The 16,986-nt window shown below is 41.0% G+C and overlaps 1 protein-coding gene across 1 annotated transcript in view; it reads left to right on the forward strand.

Moving 5' to 3' along the window:
• CERS4 (ceramide synthase 4) overlaps nt 1-16,986 on the forward strand; it is a 49,829-nt gene that overhangs the window by 19,195 nt on the left and 13,648 nt on the right. The window contains exons 2-3 of the mRNA XM_065747297.1: nt 358-531; nt 16,588-16,705. Of these exons, the coding sequence (XP_065603369.1) occupies nt 358-531; nt 16,588-16,705 (292 nt within the window). The remainder of the gene's footprint in view (nt 1-357; nt 532-16,587; nt 16,706-16,986) is intronic.

A 16,986-nucleotide genomic window follows, 5' to 3' on the forward strand; every position in this document is an offset into this window, starting at 1 on the left:
CAGCCTGGAAGCAGACTTGCCATATCTTCATGACATCTTTCCTGTAGAAAGGACTTTTCCTTGTGAAGTTGCAGTATTAGGCTTAAATTTCCTGAGCGTTACACTAGTGTTCTGTTGAATTTTGAGACACGTAATCTCCATTTTAGCTTTTTTTTTTTTTCCCTGTGTTAGGAATCTGCAATCACTGAGCACCTGATAAACATCTCTTAGTAGTTTATCAGTTCCTTGGGCATTGATGTGTTCCACACCTCTTCTTGTTTCATAGTCAGATGCTACCTCAGCTAGGGTGTAATCTTTTCTCTGCCTCACTAGCTTGTGTTGACAGGTTTCCTCAGTGTACTCTGGTCTCCCTTCCAGGATGGCACACTCTTTGAATGAATGGCTATGGCAGCACAAGTTCTGGCTCCCCCCAGGAATTACATGGGAGGACATGAAAGAATCTGAAGACATCCATTATCCTCAGCCTCGTGATCTCCTGCTCAGTATCCCTTTCGCCTTAATCCTGGTTGTCATTCGATGTATCTTTGAAAGGTAAGTTCTTTAGTGATGTTTGTGGTGTTTTAGGGATAACAATGTCCAAACAGGGTCCAAAAGCTGGCTTTGTTGTCTGGACCAATGCATGTTTGAAGAGGTTCACAGGAATGTCAGATCACAAATTCTGGTGAATGTTTCAGCGCATACTTCACAGCTGTGTTTATTTACTGAAGAAGCATGTTGAGTATAGAGCACAAATCCTACCCTTGAGATCTAATTATAAGCATCATGACTTCCTAGACTTAAAACAGGTAAGCCCTAGAATTAGTGCTTCTGCTTCAGAAGGCAGACATACTGTTTCTGTTGTATATTGCTTGCTGTTTCTGGGTCAAGTGCAGTGGTAATAATGTTCAGACTTCCCAAATACAGCTGATTTTCTCTTATCTTGGAAAATGGGGATTTGGAATATCTCACATGACAGGGGAGCCTAAATAACATGCATTGAGATAAGCTGAGACATGTCCTCAGAATCAGCACTGCATAACAGCATGAACATACACATTTCACTGACCACAGTTTGGGATTTAGGAGTGTAATTTTCTTCAGAGCACCATGCAGGGAGGTTTGTGACTGCTTCCTCCAGGTCAGGGCCTTCTAAAGCTGCTTGCAGTGCTGGGCTGCCAGGATCTCTCCTCCTCTTCCCCTTTCATTGCCAGATCTGCTTTGTGGCTGCTTTTAGGTTCTGGGATATTATCTTCCAGGATCAGCACAAGAGTTGCTCTGGTTCTAGGATCTTTCTGGCCAAAACCATTTGAAAATGTTACTCTTCAGGACAGAAAATTTGGGAATTATGGCAAAGGCACAGCTGGAAATCCATCAGCATTTGTTTTCTGGGTTTCATAAAGGTCCTTAACTGCTACTGTTGCTATATGAGGTTTAGCTGTGGTTGGTGTGGTATGCAACATGATGTCTGCAGATTAACTGAGAGTTACCATCAGGGCCGCAGAGTAAATCCACATGAATGATTTTGAAAATTATTTAGAATGGTCTTTGCTGCTCTGAAAAATCACTATTCCTATCTGCTATCTGAAGAGGCGTTCTTTTGAAATATGATGGCGGCTCCAAAAGTAATGCCTCCTGATTTATGATGTTGTCCCATGACATCAGAGGCAGATGTTGGTGGGACAGCAGTAGAGGCTGAACCTTCCCACTAATATCCCATTACATTTTGTTGCTGTGTGACAGGTGGGAGCAGAAAGGCAGTCTGACAGAATAGTGTATGACTTGAGAGTGTGGATGAAGGAAAGGGGTAAAATTGAATTCCTCTATGTGGAAAAAATGTTACACACTGACATTCATCGACATTATGGAGACCAACCAGTGGATGTGAGCACAGTGAGTGGTGGGTGGTGTGTTTCAGCAGTGGCTAGAGTGAAAGTAGGTTACCTCCACTAGTTCAGATTTGTACAAGTGCACCTTTCAGGTAATGTTGGCAAAAATGCACAGCTAATGGTGCTGACTGTGTTGAGAAATAGTGTTTTGTAGCTGAGAATTTGCTCTATCAAATAGTGTTTTTGTGCTCTTTGTATCTATTGTCCCTGGAAATAATTGGGAAGCATTACTTCTGGAGCAACTCACATAGTTTAGTCAAAATCTGTGGTGGTTTTAAGCTCAGAAAAAAAGTTTAAAAAAAAGTTTATATTTTGTTATTCTTTTCAAAAAAGAGTCTGCACTAGAAAATGGAAATAGACCTCTCTATAGACTAGCAACATATTTCTTCTCTGGTTCATCTGTGATATAAGAACATAATGGAAAACCTTTTAAAAGTTGATTCTGATCTCTGCTGTGAAAACACTTCTACGTAAAATTTCTGGCATTCAACTAGATTGTTATTAAAACCAAATACGTGATTGAATATTTAAAGAATCTTTTTATGATGATAATTGGAATTGTTTGTAAAGAATATGTTTAGTGTGCATTCCATAAATTCTACTGTTTTTATCTTTCACTTAGTGAGGACCTAAGTGTCTCAGTTACCTCCACTCATGAGGGAACCAAGGCGCTGTAGGAAACTATTAAAACAGAAGTGAATCACATTTCTTCCTTGCTGACCTGTAGGACTTCTTTGGATAGGTAATGTTAGCTGGTCACTTAGACATGCTTGGGGAGTGAAGCTAGACATTACCATCCATGTTCTGTATTGACCAGAATTGCCCCATTCTGGGCCCTTCAGACATAGACATGAAGACAAAGGAGCCAAAATCTGCTCAGTGATGCCTAGTAGCAGGATAAGAAGAGGCATCAAACACAAACTGAAACATGTGGTATTCCATCTGAATATAAGGAAACACATTTTTACTGTGAGGGTGGTCAAATACTGGGACAGATTACCCAGGGAAGGAGTGCTCTCCCACTGTGGAGACACTCAAAACCCAGCTGGACTCTCAGCAGCCTGCTCTAGCCACCTCAGCCTGAGCAGCAGTTGGGCTATGTGTCCCTTCAAGCTGCAACAGTTCAGTACTTTTGTCCTTGTATTCCTCTTCCTCCTGCTGCATTAGTCCTAGTCAGCCTAAATATCTTTTCTATCTTCTATCTTAAAGATCACCCTGACCATGTAAAAAGATTTTATTTTCTTTTCTATCCAAACACTGTGTCAGCTGGAAGAGTTTCCATGGGCCTAGACCTGCTCATGCATTTTAAAGCCATTTTAATTCATAAACTTCATTAAATAAAAGCTTCTTGCCACACCCTTAAAAAGATAGTATCTCAAGCCCATTTTACAGGTCCAGGAAACCTGTAATCATGTCTCTATCTTACCTATGCAAATTACAAGCTAATGTTCTGAGATTTATTACTGTTTGCCCTAAATCTCTACAGTCATCTATTTCAGCATGGAATTTTCACTTTGTTAATCATTACTGTTTCACATTCAATTCATCCTGGAAAAATAGCTTCTCTTAGAGAGGTGTGAATAAAGCCCTCTGTCTCTCTGTTAAGTTGTACCAGTGGGCTATAGGATGGTTTAAACTCATTTGTAGAGTTTGGAGAAATGCAGGCTGGAAGGATGTGGATTATTTCTAATTTTCCATGCAGATGGCCCTGACTTTGTAGTTTTGCACATTTGTGGGTCAAAATGAGTGTGATTTTGGAGAATGTAAATGAGCTACAAGATTGGCTTCAATGGTTTTCCCTTGGCCTCAGTCAATTTATTATTGACTTGCAACTATACACCAGGTGCAAAGCATTTCTTTTGTTTAGGTGTGCCCTCTTGTTTCTGGTGGTGCCTGGTTTGGATAGCAGAAATGCTGTGTCAGAATTCCAAGAAAATTCTCAAGAGGCAAGAGAAGCCCAGATAATTTTCTGTGAGCCTTATTTCAGCAGCTACATTGGACACCTTGTTTGGCATTTCTTAATGATGCCATCTTCTTGTTTTGGATATTATGTTTTATGATATTATGTTTTGGATATTACCTGGGGAGTACCCTGCTACCTCGAGTGGGTTTTTTTGTTTGTTTGTTTATTTCTTTGTTTCTCTTCTTGCCATGTATGGGCTGAACATGGATAAACTGAGATAGAAATATCCAACAACCAGTTGTTCAGAGGATTAGGTGGTGACTGGGTGGAGGCCTGGGAGAACTGAGGATATTATGAGTGCAACCCTGGAGGAAAAAACTCACACTTCAGTGAAGCAACTCCTCTGTGAACTGCTATGATCTGGGTAAGGTGGAAAAGTAGGGGGTGTTGAGGGCTGGTGAGCAGGATCCAGAACTCTTTGTCTCCCTACTGTAGTACTGAGGCAGGTCATAGAATCTTAAAATCGTTCAGACTGGAAAGACTGAAAAGATCATCTTGTCCATCTGTCAGTCCATACTTGTGACCACCGTAGACCATGTCACTTACTGCTACATCTCCATGTTTCTTGAATACCTCCAGGGATGGCAGCCTGTTCCAGTGCCTCACCACTTGTTCTGAAAATAAATTTTTCCTAATATTCAACCTGCACCTCCCCTTGAGCAACTTCAGGCCATTACCAGATGTTGGGGAAGGTAGGTAATTCTGTCATAACACAAGACAGGTGCTAAGGGTTGAGAACCTCTTCAGTTCCTCTGATTGTGCTTGTACATATGAGGTGTGTCCTGGACCCATAATTTGAAGCCTGATTTTAAACACTTGTGTGCCTTAACAGAACGTTTCCCTTGGTGGTATCAAGTAGTACAACAAATGACAAAGGCAAGAAACTGCAGCCTGGAAGATTCACTTTGGGCTTTAGGAAAAACTTCATTCCTGGGAAGATGGTACAGCCTTGGGACATGTCACCAGCGACATGGAGAATCTTTGTACTTGGTGTCCTCAAGACTTAGCTATGGTTCATTTCCAAGACTTCATGTTGAAACCTCTATTGTCATGATCTGATGTTAGCGATGGTCTCACCTTGAGCAGGACATTGGACTGGAGAAATCCAGAGGTCTCTTTCAGCCATTGCTAATTTATTGGACACTACTTTGACAGCCTTATACCCTGCCTTTCTGTAATGGTTAGCAGCCTGACAAGCTCTACCTTATACAGGTTTCTGTACAAGCTCAGAGTTCCCTCTGGATGGATGCTTCTGAGCCTTAGCACAAATCCTGCTAAGCTGGCAAGTCTCCTGTATCACTGCCTGTTATGTTGTCCTTTCCTGTGTTTCTGTCCATGTTTTTTTACAGGACGCTGGTGCTTAAAGGTTGGTTTTGAGTCTCTGTATCCCATACTTGAATTGTGGTCTCCTGATATTACCCAAAATTTCCCATAGTTGCATTTAAAGGCCAGGATCTTAGATGCACTGTATTTGTTTCAGCGGTTATGTATCTCCATGCAGATGTACTTTGGAGCTGTCTCAGTGACTCATTTCTTGACTACATGGGAAAAACTTAATGATTTTGGAGCTTATGACATTAACGTTTCCACAAGACCTGTGTACTTCCTTTGGGGGAGACAACTGCCTCTTAGCTAAATTTTGGATGATAAAACAACTGTTCTAGTAAATGCTGAAGAGAGCTTTTAGTAGGAGAAAACGATAAAAGAAATCCCAAACCTTACATGTTCCAAAGTGATTCAACAAGTGATAGCAACATCAGGTTTCAGGCACAAGTAGACACCGAAATTCTAGATTGTGAAACAATTTTCTGAAGGAAACTGGAGCTGAAACAGGCTTGGAATTGCACAGGGGTCTCTTTAAATCCACTGGAGGTGCTATTGATGTTAGAATACTTCAATCTAAAGTAACTTTTTCTCACCATTAGATTCTACTTGGACTGTAATCTCTAAACTCATTTATCTTTGTGCATGTTTCTAGATAAGTTGGATTGTATTCAGGTGCTACACAAATAGCAGTCATTAAACAATACACATCAAAATCAAAGCATTCTATCTGAACAAAAACCCAAGGAAACTCTGGTTTTTAGTTGTTACCAGTGCAAAACTACAAGACAAAAATTATTTTATACTTTAAAAATCTTGATTATCAAGTAATAGAACCATTGATTCTCATTCAAGTTAGCTAAAATCAGCTTAAATAAATCTCTCTACTATATAAATGCATACATGCATGTTTGTGTATATACACATGCACTTTATACTTCTATATCAGTTTAATCTGGACTCTATAGCATTGGAAATAATTTAGCGTTCATTTAAATATAGCTCCATCAACTACACTGATGTCTTTAAAAGTGCCTGTTGTGTCCTGTTTGCAGAAGTCTTTACTGAGCTACTGCTCAGTAAGTAATCAATTTGATTTACTCAAGACCACTTCTCCAGTAGGAGAAGTGTCATTGTTCAACTCCTCAGAGCAGGCAAGCAGAGAATTGCTACTTGTGGTGTGTCTGCTGCTCTCCTGGGTGTGTAGGTAGTAACAGTATCATTCAGGGTTGACAGAATGAATGACACAGTAAAGTATGGGAGCTGCTATTTTTGTGCTGGGTTGGGTTGCACTAAACATATTTCATGAGGAGATTTCAAGCATTATTTCTGCATTATTAAAATGTTTTGAGTTCTTTCCAGCTTGTAATGGACATGGCTGGGTATGGTGCATTCTGCTGCTCATTTTGAATGGAAGCTTAGCTTTGCTTCTGCTTGTTGCCCTTTCCGAAGCTGAAATATCACCAAGGTTCTGTGGAGAGTGAGTATGAACCCCATTCTCTGAGCCTGGAGATTTTGCAGAACAGATTTTTTTTTTTTAGGCTGGCTCCTAGAGTTCTCATTTTTTACCGTCCCATAGGAATGAGAAATAAATCTACTCTGGATTTCCTATCCTGGACTTTCTCACAAAAGATATATACTTATAAGCCAGAAAGGTAATGCTGATGCAAATAATGTTTGAGGTTCCAGAAGAAGTTCCTGGCCACATATATGCTTGTGGGTGTATCACTGAGAGCCAGTTCAGTAGCACTGGAGAACCAAGGGTGCAGGGCCCTGTGAATGTCATGCCCTAAAAATACCTAAATAGTCAGTGGAGCTTTAAGCTCCAGAAGCTGACCTCCTGGAAAACTGCAGTCCTGTCAACCTCACCTCCTTTTCTGGGAAGGTGATGGAGTGGCTTACTCTGGGTGCCATCTTCAAGCAGGTGGAAGAAAATAAGGTTATCAGAAGTAGTCAGCATCGTTTCACCATGCTTGACCAACCTGGTCACCCTCTGTGATATCATGACCAGCTGGGTAGTTGAGGGGAGAGCAGTGAGTGTTGTCTTCAGCAAGACTTTTGACACTGGTCTTACATAACATCCTTGTAATGAAGCTTGGGAAGAGTGGGATAGATGAGCAGACAGTGAGGTGGTGAGAACTGGGCAGAGCTCAGAGGGCTGTGATCAGCAGCACAGTCTGACAGTCCTCTTGGAGGCTGTAACCAGCGGTGCCCCCCAGAGGTCCGTGCTGGGCCAGGTCTTGTTCAGTGCCTTCATCGGTGACCCTGGATGAAGGGACAGAGCACACCCTCAGCAAGTTTGCTGATAGTACAAAGCTGGGAGGAGTGGCTGACACTGCAGAAGGCCGTGCTGCCATTCAGCGAGAGCTGGGCAGGATGGAGAGAGGAAGAGAGGAACCTTAGGAAGTTCACAAGAGCAAGTGCAGAGTCTGGCACTGGGCAGGAATAATGCATACATCAGTGCAGACTGGGGGCTGCCCTGCTGGAAAGAAGCCCTGCAGAGAAGACCTGGGTGCCCTGGTGGCCATGTACCAAGAAGGCCAATGGGACCCCAGAGTGCATTGCACAGTGTGGCCAGTAGGGCAAGGGGAGTGCTGCTCCCATCTGCTCTGCCCTGGGGAGGCACATCTGGAGCACAGCCCAGTGCTGGGCTCCCAGTTCAGGGAAGACAGGGAACTGCTGGAGAGAGCCCAGGGGAGGATGCAGAGATGGTTGGGGCCTGGAGCATTTCCTGGTGGGGATAAACTGAGAGCTATGGGGCTGCTCGCCTGGAGAAGGAGAGGCTGAGGGGGATCTGATCAGTGCTGATCAATATCTGAAGCGTGGGAGTTAAGTGGATGTGGTGTCTCCTTTCAGCCGTGCCCAGTGACAGGACAAGGGACACTGGGCAAAACTGGAACCCAGGGAGTTCCATCTGAACATGAGGAAGAACTTCTTTATTGTGAGGGTGGCAGAGCCCTGGCACAAACTGCCCAGATTGGTTTTGGAGTTCCATCTGGAGATATTAAAAATCCTCTTAGATGTTTTCTTGTCCACCTGCTGTAGGGAATTGCTTCGGGGGAGTCAGACTGGCGGGTCTCCAGAGTCCCTTCCAGCCTCTATGGTTCTGTGACTGAGCAACTGTTTTGGGGTGTTTTACCCCTTGGTTATGGCATTCATGAAAGCCTGCATAAAGTCTTCAAAAAGGAAGGGAAAAGAAAGGAAAGGAATTTGAATCCTGGAGCAGGATTTTGAAGAGGCATGTGGAGAAGATAGCTGTGCTTCTCTTTTACAAGTTTAGTACAGATAAAGTGCTTGAAAACTGAACCCAGATATACCTTTTGATCCTGGACAAATTATCTCAGTTTACAAATAATTCACAAAAAATTTCTTTCAAGATATCTTTTAATTATTATTATTTTAACTTCTAGTTTTTGGGTTTGTTGTTGCTGTTGTTCCTGAAATTGAGTGTACAGTTGCTTTTATCATCTCTTGTTAGTAATCAGTAGCTGGACTGACACCTCTGATACTCTTTAAACTAAGTAGCATAGAGTGATTAAAGGACATCTTGTAAGGACTACTGTTACAGGATTTTTTACCTGTGCTCTGCTCCGAAATGAAGAGCATTCTGAACAACTGCATTTGAAAAAAAGAAAAAGAAAAATCTCTTAGTGTCGTGACTGCTGATTTCTAGAAAGCATGACCGTGGAAGAGTCCTGAAATAAGTGAGAGCATTAATGTTTTGCTGTTCTGATCGCAGTGAGGGAGTCAAACCTGCTAAAAAATAGCATCTGGGAGTTATCTTGTTATACCCACGGCCATTAGTGTAGCAGAGTCTTGCACCATGTTCACAGTTCTCTGTGATGCTATCTGTCACCTTTGCTCAGTTTGCACTGTGCATGCTGTGCTTTCTCTTATTAAATTGTCAAATTCAAGGTTTCTGGAGTCTAGATTAAAACACCTTTCTTCTGTCCTTTAAAGTGATGCACTGTGAGTCATTGAATACTAGTTGGAGAAAATTTATTTTGAATTAAATTCTTGGAATATGAAGAAGAGGAAAAAAAAGGAAGTTTTAGCTGTGGAGCTCTCTGTGTCTGCACTGTCCTTCCTCGGGCTGCTCCTGTGCTTCAGCCACAACTCTGGTGTGGAAGGAGCTCCAGTAGAGCAAATTGTGGCCTTCTGAAAGCCCAGAGCTCCTCATCCCAGAGTCCAGTGGTTGAGAGACTATATTGTACAGATTATTAATGCTTAACCAGTTAACCAATCAAGTCCTATTTAAAATTAGAGAAATTCTCACAAGTGATTTTCCTGCTCCTTCTTCTTTCCCATCACGATACAGAGTAAAATGTTAAGTGATTTCCATTATCTCTCAGCTTAGCTGGAACCTCTGGTATTTCTGAAGAACTAAAGATGTGAAGAATTTGGTGAATTCTTTTTTATTTTTATTATTTTTTTTAATGAATGTGATGATATTTAAAGGTGTGCAGTACTTAGCTCAGGTCTGCTTCACATTTCCTTCAAGCTTCTGCTCTGATCTTCCATTTTATTCTCTGGATTATCATTTCCCTCAATTAAGAAAGTATTTTGATTTCTTTGTGTATGTTTGCAACAGATTCATATGGGATGAAACTGATGTCATATAAACAGAAAATAGAGTTTAATGGAAGATTAAATGATGTTTCAAACACAGAAAAACTGTAAGACAGATCTCTCAGTTCAAATCTTGCCAGACGGTGAACTGCAGGTTAAATACTACCCAGGGATTTCAGATATTCTGAAAATTGATTTGCATTCTGTTGAAAATAATACATTCATCCTGGTTGCCTGCAATGGTTTTCTTAGCTGAAGCTATAATGGCTTAGAGATTTCTTCTCAAATCTTGTCATAAGGTCATGCTTCATCAACACTGGGCATCAGCAAGTGAAACATAGTGAAGTCCAGACCAGTATTTAGGTCAGATGTTACACTCCCACATTCAAAAATCAGCAGTGATCCCAGTGCAGGAGAAGTGAAGTTCTGCTTCCTGAACTTCTAGTGTCCTCTTGAGCCATCTCCCCAGCCCTACTGGCTGGAAAGCTTCTGGTTAGCTCCTAAGCTAGCTTTCTGATTTGCTTCCAATCAATTTAGCTTCATAAGACATTCAACTTCTTTAGCTTTAGCAACCTCACTGTAAGTATACCTACAGAAAGAGATGCATTTGATGGATGTACTTGTATTTAAATATGAAGGTTGTGGTGGAAATTTCTGCAGAAACAAAGCTCGTTTGAAATTTCCCAGTCCTTCTCTTCAAATGCAAACTATGCTACTGAATGCATTATTACACCAAAGTAATACTTAATATTTGAAATAAAACCTTACAGAAAACAATTGTTGTGCCAATCGTTTACTTTGGGAAAAGAATAAAAAGGATAAAGGTCAAATTAATGCAATGTCTGCTAACAAGTGCTCAGGTATAATCAAGATGAGTGCAATGTCACCTTTATATCAGAGTTTAAAGCAACAGATCTTTGTACAGCCCAGAGCTCTGGATTTCTGCGTGAGCTCAGAACGAGCCCATGGACACTCTATCCCCATTGCTGGGTGAAATTCCTCTTAAATGGGGAATTTGATAACTGAGTTTCATTTTTCATTAGATGGAGAATCCACCTGATTTAGTTGTGTCTTTCAAAACTTCTTGGCTGGAGACAGTAGGTGTTTGTCACCTCTGCTGTTATTTGTGCTTGGCAGCATTAATTGGGCGCATGAGAGAAAAAGTTCAAGCTGGAAAGCAGCTACTGTCTTCCCTCTCACTTGTTCCCATGATGCTGAATGATATTGTTCTCCGTGCAGCAACAGGTTACACTGATGCTAGAACTCTAATAATAATTAATGCAGATGGTGCAGAATTCAAAGTAAATACTGCAGCAAAGTGCTATTTAGTTAATGCTTCATTTAAATGCAGTTTCACATTCCATGACATGCTAGCTCATTCAGCTGCTGCCTATTTCATCCCAGCTGTAGCCAGCTTGTTCCCATGGCATCTGTATTCTGTACCATGCTCTTTTTATGCCTGCTGTGAGGTTTACGGGCTGTGAAGTGACGGTTGTTAGTAAGTACAGGGAATTCTTTCATTTAAGCAGCTGCTCTGTGCTTGCCCTTCCAAAAATGATTCAATACAAGGGGCGATGGGCACAAAATGGAACATTGGAAATTCCATATGAACACGAGGAAAAGCTTCTGTACTGTGAGGGTGACAGAGCACTGGAACAACCTGCCCAGAGAGGTGATCGAGTCTCCTTCTCTGGAGATATTCAAAACCCATCTGGACTCAATGGTCAGTGGAGGTCTCTTCCAATCCCTACAGTTCTGTGATTCTGTAGCAGGAGGTGCTTTGGATAGCAGTGTACTTTATCTTTTCCAGTCCTTTAGTGTCTGTGGTTCCTGCACTGACACTGAGATATTTTTATACATGAAGACTAATAATTGAAATATATCCCTACACACAAACAATAGTTTGCAGGTAACATATCTTGTTATTATGGGCAGAGAATAAATGCTGCATCCTGAGCACTAATTGCAGCAAGAGCTGTTAAAACAAGTCTTAAAAGATTTTTTTTCTTTGTTCAGAGAGAAACTTGCTCCCTCCCACTCTAAACATTTGCCCTAGAATTCCTTTGCCTGTTTGGGCAGCAGCAGCTGACTGCAGTGTGAGACAACGGGCAGCTAAGTTTGTTACTAGCAGTCTCCCCTGGCTGAGCTCATGGTGAAGTTGTAGGAGATTTGCAGCTCGCTGTCATAGCACAGCTCAGCCCAGTAGTTCTGGGTGAATGGAAAGGCAGATGAAGTTCAGAGGGAAGGGAGAGACGAACAGGTCTCTAGCTTGGGTATCCTGAAAGATTATCTCAATCAGAAATTACAGCTATAATGCGAGAATTAGCGTCTCAACATGGGACCTGCTTTATTTGGGGATCAGTCTGCGTGCAGACAATTTAAGGGCAGATTGTTAATGTGAATGACAAGAACTGTTCTCCTTGCTTCACATATCCTAATGCTTTCTTCAGGTGCTAAGATCCATAAATCTGCTGATCTCTATGCATCTTTCCTTGGTAAGCACACAGAACAATGAATTAGTTGCAGCTTACAAGAACAGAAAGCACAATAAACTGCTCTGTGATGGTGACTTGACATTGATTTTAGATATTGTCTTGCAGAGAGAGCTGAAATAGTTCTCTTCCTGAGTCCTTGTGACGTTTCAACAAAGCCATGGGGTAGGAGGAGAATTTGGCATCTAGTTTGCCTTTGAAGAAGGGAGTTTCCCTGCTGATGCACATGATAAAGCAAAAAAAAAAACAAAACAAAAAAAAGTCTCTATCCTCTTGTGCAATAGTGGAAGTAGAACAAGCTTTACAAGGTCCATAGCCATTTAGGACAAATTTTATTGGCCTAAATTTTGTATGGAAGCTTAGGACTAACACATTAATTTACAGAGGATCAAACGCTAAGGAATAAATGAAGAAATCTTAAACACAGTCTTACTCACAAATGAAATACATTCTAACAAATATGCCTAAATAATAGTATAACTTTGATTCCTATCATGGGAATTTTTAACTCTCTGTGACTCAATCAATATTTAAGCATTTTCTTCCAAGTGGAAATGTTTAAACTGGAAAGTCTGAGGGCAAATGTTCAAAAATACCCTCCTCCATAGTCACGATACTCTGTTGGCTGTTACAGTCTTATATCTTCTGAGTCGTAGGATAGAGCTGCACCAAAGTGCCCCACATTCTGGAGAAAGTCTTTGCCGTGATCGTACCTGTTACTCCCTTCTAATTTGTTGATTTACTTTCATTTAGACTCCCCAAGTGCTAGAAGAATGGGAGAACAATAGCTTTATTTTAGTTTAGCTCCAGTTCTTTCCTCCATCTGCCTGCCTCTGGCATTCCTCAGTTCTATAGGGTTGGAGGAGGCTGGCTGTTACACTGTTGAGATAGCTTACTCTCCATGAAAGCCCATTAATTCAGATGTAACTGAGTGTACTGCCAATGAAAGGTGAATGACTGTAGCCCATTGAATATAACTCTTCTACCAAGTAAGTAGATTTTGGATAATTTCTATTTCTATAAAAGGGGAAATGCCTGTTGATGTGAACTGGTGCATCTCTCATGGGAGCAGAACTGTAAATCAGGATTATTAACAAGAGAAATAGTAAATTTTATTTCACTGCTTCTTTTTCAAATGTAGCTAATGCAGAAATTTCCATGGTGATAGTTGTGTGGAGGATGTGGAGAGGTCATGGCAAGAAGTTATTGATGGGACATAAAGGAGCATTAGGAGCATGCCTCCTGTCTTAAATCAGGACTGTTTTTAATGACTCTTTAAACAGACTCCTTGCTTAGTCAGAATGGTTAGGTCTCTTCTTTAGGAGATTGGTGGTGGTTTGTTAACCATACTTTGTACATTATAAGAAAGGAATATTGTTGATCTGCAGAGAACATAAGAACTCAGAACCAGAAAAGAGATGGAAGATAAGACCCTTGTCAAGTTGCTTATTTTAAAATGTATTCATATGCAATTCATTTTCCACAGAGATCTTTGTTATTATATAGAAACTAAAGTGTCTGAAAACATCTTTCTCTTAGATGCTCTGGGTGTGTTGGGTTTTTTTTTGATGCAAAGTTGTAATCTGACTGTTCTGTGCAACATAGCTGTGATGATAACTTCTTGACAGAATTTTCCTGGAACCATGTAGAAGAGATTTGTGGAGCAAAGAGAGCCAATACAGTGTATGAGGCTTCAAGAGATTGTGCAATTCCAAGAGAGGACATTGCCACATTCACTGGTTCTTGGTGCTGGAAGATATTGGCAGAGTGGCATCCTTATAAATTCAGTAACATTTGTGGAAAGTAAGCCCACAAAAGCTAAATTATTTTGTCTCATCCTAACTCTGAAAGCCTCTGCAGGTGAGGGATTACGGATTTATGCCCCTTCATCCATTTAGTTTCAGCTTCAGCAGGTTTTGCTCAAGACAGTTTGCTCATTGGTGGTTATTGAATAAAATGCCTTTGTGTGGACTTTCTCTTGTAAACCTTGAAATTGGAGAACCTATCTTCACCTCAACCCAACAGAAGAAGAAACAGGGTTGAGTTGAGAGTCATGTCACTGTCTGTGTCTTGTCGTACGTAGCTATGGAATTCTGTCCAATATAGTCTTCAGGCTTTCTTCTTCCATATTCCAGAAAGCTGTTAAAGATTCCATTGGTGAGACGATCCCCTGCAATTGACACTACGAACGTGTGATGTTGAAATCAGTACAAGCATCATTCTCTTAGGGTTGTGTTTGGAACAAGATTCAACTAAAAAGTGAGTCAGAGCACACATTCAACATGTACCAACATCCCTTTGGAGGAATTTCCCAATAATGTTCATAAAAGTAGGATTGGTTCTATAATTCATAGTTTAATTCAGTACCTCAACAACAAGGAAATTGGACCTTTGATTACTCATACTCTATCTTCTTCGGCTGCAACTGGCTTGTTTTTACTACAGTGAGATTTTGTACTATGACCATGACAAAACATCAAGAAAGAGAAAATAAGGAGGAGTCAGTCAAGATAATTTAAATAGCTTTTCAGGTCTGTTGACTGCCCTGACACCCAGCAGAAATATTCTCTTTAATCTGTCGGGAAAATTTTAGATCATTCTGTTTCCATGTGCATTGATAAGAAGTTGCCGTAAGGTTCTTCTTAAACAACAGAAACTGATTACATCTTCATTTTCAGAGAAGCTTGAATCAGCCTTCTTGAAAAGGTAAAGAGAAGGTAAAAAAAGAGGAACTGAAATTCAGAGCTGGCATGCAAAAGAACGTTTGAAATCAAGTGCTACACAAAAGAACTGAATGTGCAAGCCATTCTGTATTTTATGATTTGATGTAATAGAAGCTGCAAAATTCCATATCTAGGTGATCTCTTCAGGAAGCTGGTTCTGATATCTGTCTATTAAATGATGATACAAGTTCTTGAAAAGAAAACTTCCAGAAGAACCCCTGATAGGATATTTGGTCTAGAATAGTCCCCAGGCACATGAACACATGGGGTACAGTCCATATAGCTAGAAGAGGTAACCACAGGCAACTAGCATATCACAAACTATTTTTAAGTAAAACATCTTTAAAAAACCTGCATAGTGAATGTTCCACAGCTTGTTTGCTGCAGTGGAAAAAGAGAATTCTTGTTAGTTGTTTGAATCGTTTGGTATAAATGACCAGAGGAGAGAAGCTACCTGAACAGAATTAAGACTGGCTAGGCAGCTGCATATTCATCAGCTCATAATCATTGCCAGCACTGATGTACAGTTCATAATTCAGTATCCATTCAAGAAAGCTATTAGCACTTTGAGGGAAAAAAAGAAAGAAAAAAAAGAAATCTCCAAAATGCAGAAATAGGGTTTTCCATTTTGCATGTTTCATGTTCAGAAGCAGGAACATGTACCCTTGGTAGAAGAAGTTCTGTTCAGAGAATACTTACATAAGCAAAACCGTGGGCCCTGATGGGATTCTTCATGCTATTGACACTGTTATTTCCTACTGCCATGGAAGAGAAGAGGGTTTGTAGTGCAGAAGCTGAGTTGTTAAGCACAGGAAGATTTGTCATCTCTAGGTCCTTTTCCTAGTTATACAGATATTTTTCTTTGCATTGTTTCACTTTGAAAGAGTGAAGGTGCACAGCTGGCATAAGTCCTTATGATTAAGTATCTAGTTGTTGTGCCCTAATTTTCCCACAGTTTGGCTTGCCATAGGAAAAACTGAAGAACATTCTTCCAATAAAGACCAAGTAGCCTCCTGTTTCTTATGGACATTTCTTTTACATAATACACATAGTCTTCTTCCTGATCCTGAGCCGAGTCCTTAGTTCAAGTGAGTGCCTTATATGCACAACATCAAAACTGAACAGCATTTCACAGGAACACAGGATGCCAGAGATTGGAAGGGACCTCCAGAGGTTATCTAGTCCAATCCTCCTGCCAGAGCAGGAGCACCTGAAATAGGTCGTATGTCCACATGGGACAGGGGCACGATGTTCCCAGTGTTACCCATCAGTCTCTTTGCACCCCTGTGTCCATAACATCACCCAGATGTCCCTGTGGGACCCCAGTGTCACCTAGATTTAGGTCTCACCATCAGCGTGGCACTCTGCATAAGCTTCAGGTAAGGCAAAAAACAATGGCAGGGATCACAGCTGTCTCTGCAAGCACTGACAAAGCAGGATGTGGTATTTCCAAACTCATTCAACACCGAACAGAGCTCAGGCCTGTATAATACAAGACTCACTGTTTCTGCTGCAAGGTTTTGTACTTGATTTTCTCACCTGATACTTGTGCTGTGACTCAGAATTGTAGGAGGAAACTGTTATGTACTACACAATGTTTTGCACTGTTACTGTTCTGTTTTGGGCTGAATCTTTATTTTTTCCTCTTGCAGAGCCATAGCCCTGCCTCTCAGTGCCAAACTGGGTGTGAAGGACAAGCTGAGACCTAAAGCTCAGCCCATCTCTGTTCTGGAAACATTCTACACTACGAATTGTAAGAACCCTAAAGAGGTGAGTCCTTTACTCCTTTGCTTTCTTCTAGGATTTCGCCTCCGTATATTTACCTCAATGGAATCACACTTGGAATCTTGCATTTGGACACTCAACGGACTGTAAGGAAGCACTGTAGCACTGGCCACCTGACACCAGCCAGTCACATCGTCCTGCAAACGCTGTCAGTCTGCTTCTGAACATGTGGGAATAACAGCTTTCCAGACACAGCACTCAAAAAAATTGAATCTCAGACTTGTTTGGACAGGAAACTGCTCTCCAAACTCCTGTTTCCTCTTGTT

The sequence above is a fragment of the Cyrtonyx montezumae genome, unplaced genomic scaffold (assembly GCF_038088225.1).
Source record: "Cyrtonyx montezumae isolate F1298 unplaced genomic scaffold, pur_monq_1.0 scaffold_44, whole genome shotgun sequence".
In the NCBI taxonomy this organism is placed as follows: Eukaryota; Metazoa; Chordata; class Aves; order Galliformes; family Odontophoridae; genus Cyrtonyx; species Cyrtonyx montezumae.